The sequence below is a fragment of the Anarrhichthys ocellatus genome, unplaced genomic scaffold, assembly GCF_004355925.1.
Source record: "Anarrhichthys ocellatus isolate YVR2014 unplaced genomic scaffold, GSC_Weel_1.0 scaffold3, whole genome shotgun sequence".
NCBI lineage: Eukaryota > Metazoa > Chordata > Actinopteri > Perciformes > Anarhichadidae > Anarrhichthys > Anarrhichthys ocellatus.
This window is the reverse complement of record NW_022280033.1, coordinates 8,335,781-8,351,678: the sequence shown is the minus strand read 5'-3', so window position 1 is coordinate 8,351,678 and position 15,898 is coordinate 8,335,781. Positions and strand designations below refer to the sequence as shown.

Sequence of the window (15,898 nt, the reverse complement as noted above, 5' to 3'; positions counted from 1 at the left end):
GTCATAAAGATACAGCAGCACTCAAGGAAGCCATAAATGTCTGCAAAAGACAGCAACCATGCTGTTCCTGGTCAGACTGTTTGGGGACAACGGGCTGGTAATCTAAGTGCAAACAAAGCCAGCAGTTGTCTCTAGGCCATTGGAAAATATCAGACTCTAAGAGGATTGTGTATTAACACTGTTGATTAATGAATTAATCATAATATTCATACAATATACTATAATATGAAGTCACAATATGTAGAGAAGAAAAACATATCTGGGAGTTACATTGCTACTGTGACATAAGAAGTGCTGATGAAGAAAACACCCAAATGAACAGGCCATGTGTAATGTATCAAACAAGGCCACCATGTCCCCACAAATAAAGCAGTTCCAATCACAAAACTGTGAACTATTAACAAAAATTAACAAAGACATTACATTGCTACTAAATCTGGGCTGGTATTCATCAACTGCATTATCAGCAGGTCATTTGTGGTTTCTAGTCCTGCCTTCATATTCTGAGCTGATCTCACCTTAAGAGGCCAACAAAATGACTGTTCTATAGCAGGAAGAAAAACCACAACGTGTGAAAACATCAAATCTAGATAGAAATCAGGCTGCATACACATTACTACATTTTCGTTTTTAAAAGCTTAACCTTGTGCTTAGTGTCCCCACTACTGTCGCGTTTTACAACCGCTAAAACACAGACATTTGAAAACGCTGCTGAAGCCGTTTTACTTTGAGAGCTCCGCAGTTGCATTTTAGAACGGGCAGAAACGGAGACCTTTGAAAACGACGACGCAGACGCCACGTTTGCTTCGTGATTGAGTCGTATCAGTCACCGTGTGTTTTTCCCTATCACGTGATCAAAGGATGGAGGCAAGCTAGTATTTAAGCACTTTGCGATAATTCCCGTGTCCAGCGACGTTACCAGCCCTAAAACACACGCTAAAACGCTCGTCTGGAGGGAGATGTGTTTTGGTTTAAAAAAGCCGTTTTAAAACAAAAAACGTAGTAGTGTAGACCAATCACCTTGTATATTTGCCTTTTAACAAATCCATGTTGACATATTAGCTAAAAAAGTGCTCCAGTGTTATTACAGCTGGATAAATCCATAGGCTATTTAGAAAACAACATCTGTGACAATGTAGTAAGTGGTATGTTGGTATGATTAACATGGTATGTGATAACTGACAACAAATACTATATCTCAATCCACTGATATGGATATGGTTTCTAAAAATGTAGGCCAACCCCTGAAACAATGACTCTCATATGAAGAACTGAATCTCCTCAGGTTCACCATTGTGGCAACCTTTCACATGCATTTCCTTTATAAAACAATTACTAATTTACAATCAACCAAACAATAAAAACAGCAGCTGCCTTCTTTTTTTATCATAGTAAAGCAATATTTCTTTGTGCCACGCAACCGTTTTGTGTGAAATGCAGCACAGACTCCTTGGCAATGGTCTTGTTTGTTTACAGTTAGTATCCAAACGCCTTGGAATCAATGTGGTACTATTTATTGACATTGAAATGCCTGTACATATGTATCTAATACTACCAAAAACAACAGGCCTAAAGCTGTATGAATACAAATGTCTGAGGACGGATGTGTGTTTTACTTGAAGCGAAACAAAAACAATTAAAACCATCACAAAGTTGAAGCATCTCATTGTTATCATCCCCCTTCTTTTTACCTATAGCTACCAGTAAGGGCTGCTATAGTCTGAGAAGGTAAAGGGATTTCTCCTTCTCTTCACAAGACTTTGATCTGACTGACACACAAACGGCCCTCAGATCACAAGTCTACAGACCCTGTCGGGCCTCTCTGGCTGGTCTGCTTGTACATGTACACTTCGTCCCTATGAGGATTCCTTACCCTCCTCCCACTTCCCTTCGTCTTTCCCTTTATCCCTTCTTCTTCTTCCTCCTCCTCCTCTGCTGTTTGGTGTGTTGAAACATCTGAGTACAGACATGTTCTGAGCTTTGGAGGACCCAGGGGCCCGAGATCCAGACAGAGGGAGAAAATAAAGAAACTCTACAGTGCCCACGGTGCAAAAGCTATCTCACCATTGTCACTGGGGAGAAACTCTTAAACATCACCAAATGTCTGGACAGACAGAGAAGATCAGAAGACAATGTGCTCTGTTGTTCACATAATCATCCTGTCAGCTAATGGTGCAGTCAGCAGCTCACAGTGGAAGCACTGTGATTTGAGTCAATGCATTTATCCTAATGGATAGACAGTGTTTTATGAGGGAAAACAGAATAAGAATACTGTCCTACGCAGACTGCTGGCCCCAAAATGGAAGGGTTGTTCCTTGTAGTTTTCCAGCACAGACGTGTCAGCAGCACAGACATGAAACATGCTGTCACTGTTTCTTATCTCAATATGTCCCTGGGTGGAAAAGTGAGGCAACAGCTTACTGATGTCTTGCAGCCGGCCTGACCATTAAAACATATTTCCATGCTGATGGATGTCAGATGTAGCCTTATAAAAAAAAAAACATAGCTCGCTCTTGATTTCTGAGCTCATTCCCAACTACAGTTTTCTAAACTTATTCTCCATGCTTCGCAAATGGAACAAGCAAACGTAGACTGTAAACAAGTTAAAATAATAGAGGAAAGGGGAGAACAAGAATGCAGCCGGGTGAGAGCACAGGGGCCGTTATCTCCCACAAATCTTCCCGTCTGACCAATATTGAGCTTTTGGGGATGGCGGCTTGGAAGGACAGTCAGTGGTTTTTATAAGTGAAAGCTGTGAAAGATGCGAGTGAGTTTATCTTAAATGGAAACAGGAAATAAGATACAGCTGTGCTGAGAATGTGGCACAGCTGTCCATGGCCAGAGATGGGTTAAGCATTCTACAGGAGTGAGGGAGAAAAACAGGGTCTCACCCACAAAAGGCCATTAGGGGCCTTCTAAATTGTAGAGCGAGCAAAAAAAGGTGGCCAGGCTGCATGTACTGTAGGTTATCACTTCAAGAATGGCAAACCGTGATTAAACCTGACTCAAATCATAGAGATTAAAATGCATTATATTAGTCCCTTGTCTTTACTCAGATGTAACAGCAAATTATTTTGTAATAATCATGAGGCCTTCCAGAGCTGTTATCTCTAATAACAGCTTCCAACTGCATTTGATGGTCACATAGGATTTATTCATCAACTGACAAGATTTATCATGCAGCCCTCTTAAAAAAAATCATCCCCTAAAATTCAAAACATGGCAAGAACTGCAATCATCCTCTAAAATCTTGGCATGAAAACACCCATGTATCTGTCTTCACTTTTCACCCCTGGGCCCTCTCGAAAAGACTGTGAGAGATTGAAAGCCATGAAGCGACCAAAACTGCCTGGACCAAACCAAAGGAAGCTCCTTTGTTCCTCTTCCAAAACAGGCTCCAAACCTTTTTCCCCCCCCTTTTTTTTTTCCTTTTGGGACCCGGCCAAGGGAAGTAGAAGTATGGCTGCCCCTCTCCATGCTCTCTTCTAATATGTTCCATACCTTCCAGTTGCTTACATCATCTATCTGGGAGATGGCTAAGTGTGATGGGGTGAACATAAACAGTGTTTGAGTTATGGGCTAAAAGAGACACAGGTTGTGTCTCAAACATAAGTCGGCGCCCTCTTTCCTTTTTTTTTTTAATGAGAAAATGCTGAGAGCTCCTAATCGCTGGCGACTGAATGACTTTCCATGTATAACATACTTTTAAACCAGTGCCGCAGAAGGAGGACTGAAGAAAAGGAGCAGCTTCACAATGTCAAAATTCACCCACATCGTCCACTTCAAGTGGCAAGCTTGTTATTGACAGCTGAGTGCCAGTCCTAATGATCTCCCTTTTAAATGCTTGCTTAAAAATGCACACATACCCCCCCCCCCCATGTCAAAACCTGAGTACACATTAACTCTCCTCAAATTGCCTACTTACTAAACATGTCACTACTGAATTATAGATCTGACTTTTCCCCCCTTCTCATATTTACATGGTGTTTCGGCAGAATATGTGTAGCCGTTGTAAAGTATTTAATAAGTCTTTAAATATGTACAAGAGTTAAGATCTTAGCCAGTGCGTGCACTGTACAGTAGATGTTTACGCAATATCAAAGACTCTGCTCTGCCTATCAAAGTGAGTAAGACATATGGATGGTTTGTTTTTCACTTGCCAGAATAGAAAAGGGAGTATGTCCACTTGGGCCCCATCAGGTCAAATCATAAAGTTCCATCACTGGCTTTGCACTCTGGTAAAACGCTAAGGAAACATATTGTAGATTTTAAGACCCTTTTTATTCAGCCAGACTGTGTACTAAAACTAATTGGATTTCTGTCAATGGAAAAAAATATATTCCTGGGACAGCTTTGAACTCAATAGCTCTCACTATCCAACTGCACATGAGGGAGTGGGACCTTGCCACATGCCAAGCACCAGGGAGGAAAATGAAATTGGTGGTCAACAGAAAATATTAAAATAGCATGGTATCGAATTTTTGAAAAATGATGTCAGGGTGGCTCATTATGGCCAGCAAGGCAGTGAATTAAGCTATATTTAGTGGGTGATAATTGAAATCATAGCTGCAGTCATTACCACTGACAGGTTTCTAAATAATACCCAATAAATCCACTCTTTTTAGCAAGGACCCTGTGATAGCTGGCAGTGCTGAAAAATATAAAGTAGAGAAACAGAATCTCTTTTCCTTTCTTTCCTCTCTCCCTTCCTCCCCCCTCTCAACTCTTCTTTCTCTCGCTCTCTTAGAGCCAATAAAACGTCAGCTTTTATTGTCCTCCTCCAAAGTGTTGGCTAGATGTCAGCAGACCCTTCTAAAGCTCTGCCACTGCAAGCTGAAGGCCTGTAAATCTCTGTGTCAGTGGCACGCCATCCGTCTTGGGATATACAATAAAAAATGTGACGCAGTCATAAAAGGAATGGCATCGCTGCCCAGTATATGTAATGTGAACAAAAGGAACATAAAGATGTTCCATTCCATTCAGAAACCGAAACCACATGATGGCCTTATATTGAAGAAGAGAGGAGGATGTGGATTGCCCTAGAAGGTTGATGGCAGCTCCTGACAGTGATTAACAGATGGTTCCCCTGCCATCAGTGGACTTTTGTTGTGCTTTAACAGAGAGATAAAGATTTATATACATGTTATACGGAGGGTAAAGTACTTGTGTAGTTGATAGACTAGCTGCTCCACTGAGTAGCCAAAGCCTGATATAGCTTATCCCTCAGTAGCGTGGACCTCCATTGTTTCCCAAAAGCTATTAAAAACACATCAATGGGCCACACTGTTGCAGTGGGTGACATGTTCCTCCATTATGATTAACATCGACACTGTAGCTTATTTTGATCCATTGCCACCTACACTGTCCTGCTGCTGTAGATACTCAATAGAGCACCAAATGTGTAATCATCCGCTGTTGAAAGTAGTCCCGAACAAATGCAACATTTGACGAATCTATATATTTGCGACCAATGAAATCTTCAGTAAAAATCAATGGGACAGAGTGCCACCTATGAGGGTACGGAAGTTGGAAAGTAGAAACAGACGCTTACAGTGTTGATCTTGGACTTTTCACAGAATATTGTTGATAATCCTAAACAGATTGTGCATCATAATATTCCAGTAAATTTGGTCAGTTATGTAAATATCTGCAAACACAGACACGAGTCTACCAATCTTTATCTTTATTGTTGGTTGCTTGACACTCAACAACTCTTGGGAGAATTGATTGCATTGTTGCATACATGTGCACTTCTGCAATGCTGGGGGCAACATCAAGGATTGTTGCGCAAGGTCAGTGGACAGTTTGTTGCCATGCGAATACTTGTCACTTCCCAACACAAGCCTGGCAGAAGTAAGTATGAAACTATTTTCACTGACATGACTTATCCAAGAGTGAAACCACATCAAGAAGCAGAAAGCTGGAAGACCTCGATGGTGTGATCTACTTACTCCACTCAGCCTATTATTTGAGCTTTCTTTGTTCTTACTGTCACCAAGGTAAATACTGCTGCTTGTGAAAGTGCGATTACCCTTTAAAACCTACATTCATACTTTAATTTCCATTGAGAAGACTGACATGGCTTAACAGACTGTAGATGTAGTCCATCCAACACGTACTTAATGAAGAGTATGTGTTGGAATGTTACTCATAGTCCAAATGCAGCTCGAGTTAACTACCAGGCCAGATGTATAGGAACAAATCACAACATTAGATGTTAAGAGAACTCCTTTGCTTCAGAGCAAATGTACCACATTTAATGAGATCCATTAGGGAGGATAAAATGTGCAGTTCATCTGTAAACATCTTCTACCCTACAGGCCAATTTTTATTGAAGCAAATTTTGCTTAAGAATGAAAATACATTGCTGGACAAAGAAAACACAAAAACAAAACAATGGACGTAATGAAGGCCACATTATTGCGGTTTGGTTGCAATTTGTGGAAGAGCTTTCAATCGAATACAAGTTGTCTATTTCGCCAAAGAAAGAAGACAGATTTTAGCTGGCTTTTAGTTAGATTGGAAGATTGCTCTCTTAATTGACTGAATGCAGTAAGAGTTTTTTATTAGTGGGATGCCCATGATGCAACGTGTTACAGATCTATCTAAAAACAGTCAAATTGAGACTGTCCTTGAGCCATCACATATGACACAAAAAAGCACAAATTACTCTTTGCTGCTTCACAAAAGGATTCAGTAACTCAGGCTGGCACTGGATAACTGTTTAAACTGCATAAACTGCATAAAATAAAATTCAGATATAACCTCAAATTGGAGATATGGAGGAAAAGGACAAGCCATTTATCAAGCATAACACCCTTAGCTCTTTGTCATGCCATCACTTTCCCAGGAGTAGTACATCATTGAAAAAAACATCCCAGTGAAAATTAAAAAGGTTGTTCCCCCCCCAATACCAAACAATACAAAATATCAATGTTCTTGATATGAATAATTTATTTCCTGCCAGACCATGTCCCTCTCATCTTTCTGGTTTAATCTCTTAGGGCTGGGAGAGCTCTGCATCCTCCTTAATTTATGAGACACAGATCAGGTTATCCTAGAATATGGGACTAAACAGGCCTGATAGATCGGATATGTAATATATTTCCTCAGCAGAACAGAGTGCGCCACCACTACAACCAGACACACACACACACACAGACTCTACGCTCCCAGTTAAGTGATTTGAGGACTTCATACTGCCAATGTTTCATCTCCTCTCCTCCTAACTGACACTTTATCTGCATACCAGCATCTCTGAAGATTGAACACTTAGGCAAGACAATGACAGGCTCTCTTGCCATTGTCACTTCTCATTCTAGGACTGGTCTAATGCCTCTTACTGGGCTTCTGCCAATAACAGACCCCCCCCTCGCCCCTGCTGTCCCCCTCACCATCAAACAACCAGAGTCTACCTAGCTTGGATAGAAAAGGAGCACTTGATGTCTGTGACACTCATTTGTCAATTAGCAGGCCCCTTCCTGTGTTGACATACAGCAACTTGAAAGACGGAGCGGTGCCTGTGACGAATTAAGAGAGACAGATGAGTGAGGCATGAGCGGCAGAGTAATACTATAATGTTCTTTAGATATGAATATAAAATGACACAGCTGACAGGCCATACAAGGTTTTATTTCATTTCTCAGTGTACCAGGCCTCCCTACTTTGTCTTCTTTGTTCTCTTTTCATCAGACTACTTACATCTCATTTTGACAGCCGGGCAACATTTAGAGCACTTTCGTTTTAAAGCGCGAGTTAGCATACTTGATTTGTCATTAAAATGCAAAACGCCTGCCATCACCAACATAGCCTGGGTGAGCACATACCACCTCAGACACAGGCACACACGTACTTTACATGTACACATACTGTTCAACCACATGTACAGGTAGCTTAGGCTATCTGCAATGCAAAAGTGCAGCATGGACCCGCCTTTCTTAATGGGAGGCTGAATTTCAACTTAAAAGTCTAATGTCAGGAGTTCATCTGTACACCTTATTCTTCTAAGTATAAATTAATTAAATATCTATGTGGTCAGAAATTAAAGGCAGCTGCCTTCCTCTAATTTTGTATCAACCAAAACCTGACGGTGTTTAAAATAGTGGAATGTATTTAAATGCACTACTTGTGTGGCACTGGGCGAAAAAAAAAACAAAGCATGAGGATGGTACGCAAGCTAATTAAGGCATGCCATTAAAAGCATTATTCATGTTAACAACAAGATGTGTTAAATCTGTCCGGTCTGACAGTAGACAGAATACAGGTCAGCCGCTGCAGGAGAACGCTACCAATGATGGAGGAGAGAGTCAAGTACCAGTGTTACGGGTTAAGTGGTTTCCCTGTTAACTGGTGACTTTCCTCTCAATGCATCAGTGGTTGCAATACAATTTCAGAGCATACTTATCTACTTTGTTTTGGAGTCTTAACCTTTAGTGAAACTGTGATACCGTTAAGGATTATTCAATCACATACAGGACTTGACACTATTGTACAAAAATGATTTCTGATCAAATAACAATTCCAGTTTACCAAACTCCGGCTCGTTTCAGGTGTGCACACAAGTATTTCTCCAATATTTTACACATTAAACAGAAGATTAGAAATGCCTTTGACATAGCGTAGTTCAATACAACACTAACAAAACCTACAGCCACCAAAATGATCAGAGAGTTGAATCCTACAAAGGGCATTATTGCAAGACTGTTATATTTTAATAGTGTGTACATTTTAAGCACTACGCTTTGATAAAGTTCTGCTGTTGATAGCATTTGTTTAACAGATGAGATCAACTGGAATTACTACAATTACAATCAACCGTAGCAAATATTTGACAGTTGTTTCAAACATTTTGCATGCAATTTAACATTACATGTGCAGTAATCGGGTATCACATGTGTTGAGAGAACCAGTGATAGGCAGATCTAACTAGCTAAAACAGATCTCAGTAAAATAGAGCAGGCTTCACTTTCTAGTTCGGTTTAGGATTTCACAAAAGCTGCCATTGCACAAATGTGATTTGTTTATCAAGAGGGCCATGTCAGATCTGAGTAGACCAGTTGTCACTGTTCTAACAACATTAGGATTCATCCTGTGACTCACAGACATGTGTCCTCCTCAAACCTCATGGGTCCAGGGTTGTAACACTGCATGTAACAGATGCAGGCACCCAGAGTGCACCCCAGTCAGAGAGAAAGGAACCATGTCAAGACAGCACGTGCCCACTCAGTGCATTGTGTACACACCTGACCTGGAACAAAGTGGACGACACAATACTATCCAAGCCTGTCCTGAGACAGAAATCTCCCTGTGAGCCACACTTCTCAACACATTGATGAGACAGGCTGACACGGCAGCACACAGAGGGAGAGGTGTGGGTGTGACAGCCCGCTACCATAATTTCACCCTGCCATTACCTGCCCAGCCACTCACAGTTATGCTCACAGAGACAGATGCACAAACACTGCATGCGAGCAAACATGCACAAGCATGCACACAAACACAAACATATGTGCAACACACACACACACACACACACACACACACACACACACACACACACACTCACACAAAAACACGCAGGACTCAGTTAAAGGTGATGCCAGTACATTTCTTCTCATTGTGACGCATTGTCAGGTTGCTGGATGAGCGTTGTCAATTGAACTGACAGAAATAAGCATATTAGCTACAACAAACTCTGGCAATGTCTCTCTCTCGATTTGAGTCAAGCAGCATGGAGTGCACGATGCTGAAGGCAGTCCACAGAGTCTCAATAACACGCACATCTGTTTGCACCTGGTTTGCTTGAGCCGACACTGAAACGAGGTCATGGTGTCAATACACGAATGTCTCCACTATCTGACACGTAATGTCGAAGCTAGGAGGTGAATAACGATATAATATTGTGATGTATGGCTCACTATAATTTGTGATTCTCAACAATTTTATATTGCAATGAAGCTTAAATGTTTAGCTTAAATATAATGGGCTTTGATTTGGTCCTCACCACCAAACTAGGGCTGGACGATAATTCAATATGATAATTTATCATATCATATCGTGATGAAATCATATAACGAGATATCTCGACACATAATTACAACATCTAAATAGATAATAGCAAGTACATTCTCACTCATAAAATCGGATTACTTTGCACTGAAGTCTTTAATTAAATGAGAAAACACTCAGAACGTCTCATATGTCAAGTATTTACTTCAAGCAAGAGTATAAAAAAAGTATTTATTCACTGAATTACCAGAAAACATGCTATATCATGATATATGTCGGTATCAAGATATGAAATGAACTATATCCGGATAGAATTTTTTGGCCAAAGAGCTACATAAGCGCAGCGGCACAAAGGGTTCACGGGCTATTTTTTTCAGGAAAGGTTTTTCACCATTAAGCTGTGAGTCAGGGGCCTCGATCTAATAGGTGCATTCTTACAGGGATCAAAACTACTGAGGGGGTGGCTATGCCTTAGTTAGCATATAACTTCATCACATGTTGAGCTGCTTATTGAATTTCACAGCTCCACCCACCCGTGACCTCCCAATGGTGTCATGTGAGCACATACAGACACCAATAGCAGCAGAGAGCACATTTATTAAGAGAGAATACTGGATACATAAGTCTGTGATGCGAGTGTGTGTAAGGGTGGAAAGGTTTGCATAACCACCCTAACAGGTCAGTAATGTACACCGGTACTTTATAGCTATGGATAGAGATACAATGGGAGACTACGTTAGCTTGCAATATCGAAGTTTTCAATGTGAGCCACTTAAACACACTGTGTAGAGGAGAAAAAGATGAAGCACCATGTAACAGATCATTTTGCCCAATAGCAAAAAAAACAATCAATAGTCCATTGATATGAGCCCCAAAACGGTTCGTGCACCACTTCATTGCTTCTGCACCACTTCTCTGCCAATACCACCCTTTGAAGTTTAGTAATGATATCTGACATCTGAGATTAGCCAAACTGAAAATGAATAATGAATTAGTAATATCGGAGTCATAAATGTTTGATTCTTAACATCAAGTCCGTAATGTGACGGGTTCAAAGGCGAGGAACATAATGCCAGCCTTGATCTCCCTGGAAAAACACACACAAGGGCTGTTTCAGTCAGATTTCATAAAGCCGTTTGCAGCACGTAAAAACATCACTTCCTTTAAGGTAATGCCAAGACATCTATTACCTCACTATTGCTTTGAACCACACACATAGCAGCCATGATCTAACGGCAATCATTCTGTGTAAAGAGTAAAGATTACTCAAAGGTCTTCCAGTTAGTGCAAGTTAGAGTACAAGTACAAGTCCACTCACTAAATGTTTGTTTTCCCAATTGCAGAGCTTAAAGTGAAACATATTTCTGAACATCGGGGTTTGTGTCTGAAGACATACATCACTAATAGAAGTGAAAAATCATGCACACCACCTCTAGAATTCTATTATAACGCTGCCAGTCTCCACGGCTTTCATCCGGTATATGAACAAACAGCATCACAAAAGTTCCTCATAAACATAGACGCTCACCATTGACCACATGTTTGTGGTGCCACACACCTGACGAATGTAGTGCAGACCAAAACGTTGGAAATACAATAAATATACCACCACTAAGGGACACTTATACAGCTTGCTGTCTTGAGGACAATTTTCACCAGGAGGAATTAGATGAGTATTTCATTTATTAATTTAACCTCAACCTCAACAATCCTTGTCATCATTTACCTCACACAAGCAAAACTGTGTGGACACATGAACTAAATATTTGAATCAGTAGGTCTTGGGTCATATTTCTTCCTGGTACTGATATTAGGTTTTTTTCCAGCATCTGGTTCACAGTCACACAGCTGCACACATCCACCTTGCCTTGCTCAAAGACACTTTAACAGTGGGTTCATTCATTCATTCATTCATTGACCCCAAACAGATTTTTCCAGCTGGTCTGCACTGTGTGTAACTGAGGGATTTTGCAAAATGACACAATGTAAATCAGTTAACTATAGGACTCCACAGTTCCAGCACTGCCTCGAGACAAAAAAAATCCAAGAAAAAAAGTGCCTCTATTGAGATGCCTTCATGGCCTGACAGTCATGAAACAAAAGCACCTCATAACCATCATCTCCTTTCTTTGACTTGCCAGATCGACTGTGCTAGTCCTGCTGCTGAAATGGCAGCCCCCTCTGAAGCAGCTGCCAGGAGGTGCTCCTTCATGTCCTGACAGAGGGATCTTTTCTTCCATTTGCCCCCAAATTAGCATGTCACATTTATCGATCACGCCTTTTATCCTGTAACAGCGAGTCACCAGCCCAGCTCTAGCATTCATTCAGCTCTTTGATGTCATGATGACACTCTGACCACCTATAGAACAAGGGCACCCATTCAATTGCACCTCATGTAAAGATGCATGTCTCCCAGTAAAAGACTGAGTGTGTGTGAGAGAGAGAGAGAGAGAAAGAGAGAGAGACCATGTGCATCCAGGTGATTAGGTTTGTTGCCTTTGCATCTGTCATCTACCTGAGCAGATTGAAGCTGAGATCCAGCCTTCTTGCAAACTGGCCGTATGTGTCTCCAAGGAAGTCTGGGATGTCCGTGCAGTCATGTCCGATGTGGGAAATCTTTAAGAATAAAAAAATAAAACAGAGAGATACGTGTGAGATTAGCAATAATAATAGCACCCTTAACATGAGCCGAGCAAAATGATATAATGATATTAGATGCTATATCTTATATTTACATATAATGCTATGATGCAGCTCATCATTTTGCAAATATTTATTATTTGTCTATTTGCTTTCCAATGATCATTGCATAAATTGCATACAACTTCAACACTTTAAAACATACGACGATGCTTTAGGTATACTTTATGAAATGATATTGCTGCATATTGAGGACATTATTCTGCCCGCAGTGAAGTTGTGGGAGGAACTGCAAAACTGAAAGTCACGAGCGTAACGTTAGTTCCACTGTGTCACATGACATCGGTGATGTCGAGGAAGTAAACGAAACCCTTTCGGCATTTTTCACCGGCAAAACTCCACTTTTTTTTTTAACAGTCACTGATTAAATATAACTGGGGCAAAGCAGAGAGCTGTGCAAAGTCCGACACAAATACTTTTCAAAGTAAACTTACTTGAGTCCCATTCAAAGCGACCAGCGACTCGTTATGTGCCATAACTTTCTCCTGACGATGACAGGCTCTCGGTCGCCTCTGTGTCTTTCAGATACGCTATTTGAGTGGATCTCCAGAGTCCCGCTCACGTTAGAAACACGCTGTGATCAACAGTAAATAGTGGTGTTTGTGGACGTATAGCCCGGCTGCTTTGGAGATCTACTGGCGCTTTCCAAATGACTTTACAGTTTCCGCGTGCCGTTTTAATCAGCTGACCTGCTGCTGTGCGTAAGAACGCTAACACGAGTGTTTTTCCTGTCTCCTGATGAAAGAACAGTACATGATTTGCCCTGACACCATGCTCTTATATTACATCCATTCTTTACATGTATGAAAACCTAATGGGTTTAGTTAAAACAGCTTAATGTTTTACAGAAAGCAATTAATTAAACAGTGTTGCTATAACATGGTCACAGCTTACCTGTTGAAAAGCCTCAGTAGGCTTAATTCACCTGTTTATGAATTACCAAGTAGGCTACCAAGAAAAGTTAAAAATCTCTTGCATCTTGTCTCAACTAATAACGTATTTCAAGAGTCCATCCAACTGAATTCAATGCCTCAATTTCCCCAATGTTAGGTTAATAAGCTAACTAATTAAAAATCTTACTTCGTGGTGGCTAGCTAGCTGTTAAGATAGTTTTGGTCATATTTGCCCAGGTTTTGTATGGGAGGCCGATTAGGGTGAAACCACATTGCACAATCTGGAAATACCCATTGACATTTTGCAAACATGCACTGAAAATGAGCACATATGCATTGCCAATGTGCGCATATGCACTGAAATAGCAAATGTGCATTGACAATGTGCACACATGCACATACGCATTGAAAATGTGCACATGCACCGAAAACGAGCACATATGCATTGTCAATGTGCACACATGCTCTGAAATAATTTCAGTGCGCACAAGAGTTGTTGTGTAACAGGAAGGCAGTGAGAACTAGACCTTCCTGTTGCAATGAAATTACTTTTTTACACAATTTTTTTTATTAAGAACAATTATTACGATACAGTTTATCATAAAAAATATCACAGACGACCCAGATACAATTAACTGAATAAACAGCAGTGGACAATGTATTCAGATCTTCTACTTGAGTAAAAGTAGTTAAACATGTTAAATATAGATCATATTGGGTAAACTTCCCCTCTTCCAATATCGGGAGCAATGCAAAACTGCTTCCCTAAACTTTGCAACAGTTAGCATTCAGGACCAATTACCTTTCAGTGAATGAGCCAGTCTGAAATGAGGCTTCCATTGTCAAGTGTATAAAACTAAAATCAGTGAAATTATAATACTCCACTTCACAGTGACACTCAAACCTGACATAAACAGAAGCAGTTGCAGTCAGAGCAATTAGCATATAAGCAATAGTCCATTTAAGAGAGAGCAGAAAAAAGAGGAGAGAATGGTCACAATAAAATAATAATAATGTCTGTGATTGTTTTTGGCCTAGACCATGTCAGACCATAACATTACAACGTCTTAGTCAAAACAATATGGCTTCTGCAATGCAGTCAAAGGTGGACGCAGGATTAAAAACCCTTGTTGTACTCAGTGACTGATACAAACCTGTGGCCTGCCCAAGCATGCACAGTTTGGGAGTATAATATTCAAACTTGAATTGCCCTCAAGAGGTTATTTGAATAGAATGCAAAATGAAACGGCAGCATCTATGGATAGAAACACACATAGGGCCACAAACTGCCTCACATGGTGGAAGAAATTTGCTTGAGTGATATGGACCTCATTTGCTACTCCTCAGTACAATAATGATTGTTTCATGTCTCTAAAGTGTGTGGGCAACAGGTTTCAGTTATGGTGAATCTATCTGATGGATATTACTGCAGGTAAACTTTGTATATTGATAGTGACCTCTTGATAATAGTAATAATATTTGTATGTAACCCAGTCACACTTGTTTGTGGCATTGCTGGATGAAAAACTTGATGAAGTCAGATGGCCACTAGGTGATTATTGAATTGCTTATAGGTCTTAGAGCTGTGGCGAAGTTGCAACTGAAATATCATTACATCTGTTTGTTGCTCACTTTATCTTTCTGTTCATATTTTGACCCTGCTTCCACAGAATATCCGACACATCTTCTTATATCATGTCTATAGCTCAAAGAACAGGTGGCAGGAGGTGCTAGCAATATTGCTTTATTAAGCTTTTGAAATAAAATCCCATTTCATATCAGATACAATCTGACAGCTAAACTTACTTGCTTTGTGATACATTCAAATTAGAAAGATTTCCTTAAATGTTCATTTTATTAATACAAAAAAACATGTTTATTTTATAAGGAGTGTGAATGTAAACAAACCTTTACAGCTTGATATCAAGCATATGACTCATTTTTATGTCACGCTTTTATAGTTCAGAGTAGCTTTGCAGGTCAACAACACAATAAGATCAAAACAAGTTTTGTGTAAACTCTTACATGAGGTCTCAAGGTAAGTATGTTTTTTATGTGTTAGCCTACTTGATTCTTCATCAAGGTTAATACCTACACTTTGCCGACAAACTTAAATGTTGTTTATATTATTGGAAGATGTTGGATTAGGGATTACTGCCTACAATAAAGGATTATGTAATGTGGCAAACCAACTACTGCCTCGGTGTGATGAAGTGGACGAAAACTTTTATTATATTTTGAACAACTATGGTTCAGGCTTTAATCACCGAACTATATTTCATTCATTCCTTGTGCCA

General features: G+C 40.2%; 1 protein-coding gene across 3 annotated transcripts in view; it reads right to left on the bottom strand.

Annotated features, from left to right (window-relative positions):
* lrmda (leucine rich melanocyte differentiation associated) overlaps positions 1-13,437 on the bottom strand; it is a 189,443-nt gene extending 176,006 nt beyond the window's left edge. For all 3 annotated transcript variants that reach the window (XM_031877238.1, XM_031877245.1, XM_031877254.1), the window contains exons 1-2: positions 13,143-13,437; positions 12,524-12,624 (exon numbers count right to left, since the gene is read on the bottom strand). In XM_031877238.1, coding sequence (XP_031733098.1) covers positions 12,524-12,624; positions 13,143-13,184 — 143 coding nt within the window. In that variant the 5' untranslated portion in view covers positions 13,185-13,437. The remainder of the gene's footprint in view (positions 1-12,523; positions 12,625-13,142) is intronic.
* Positions 13,438-15,898: the final 2,461 nt, after the last annotated feature.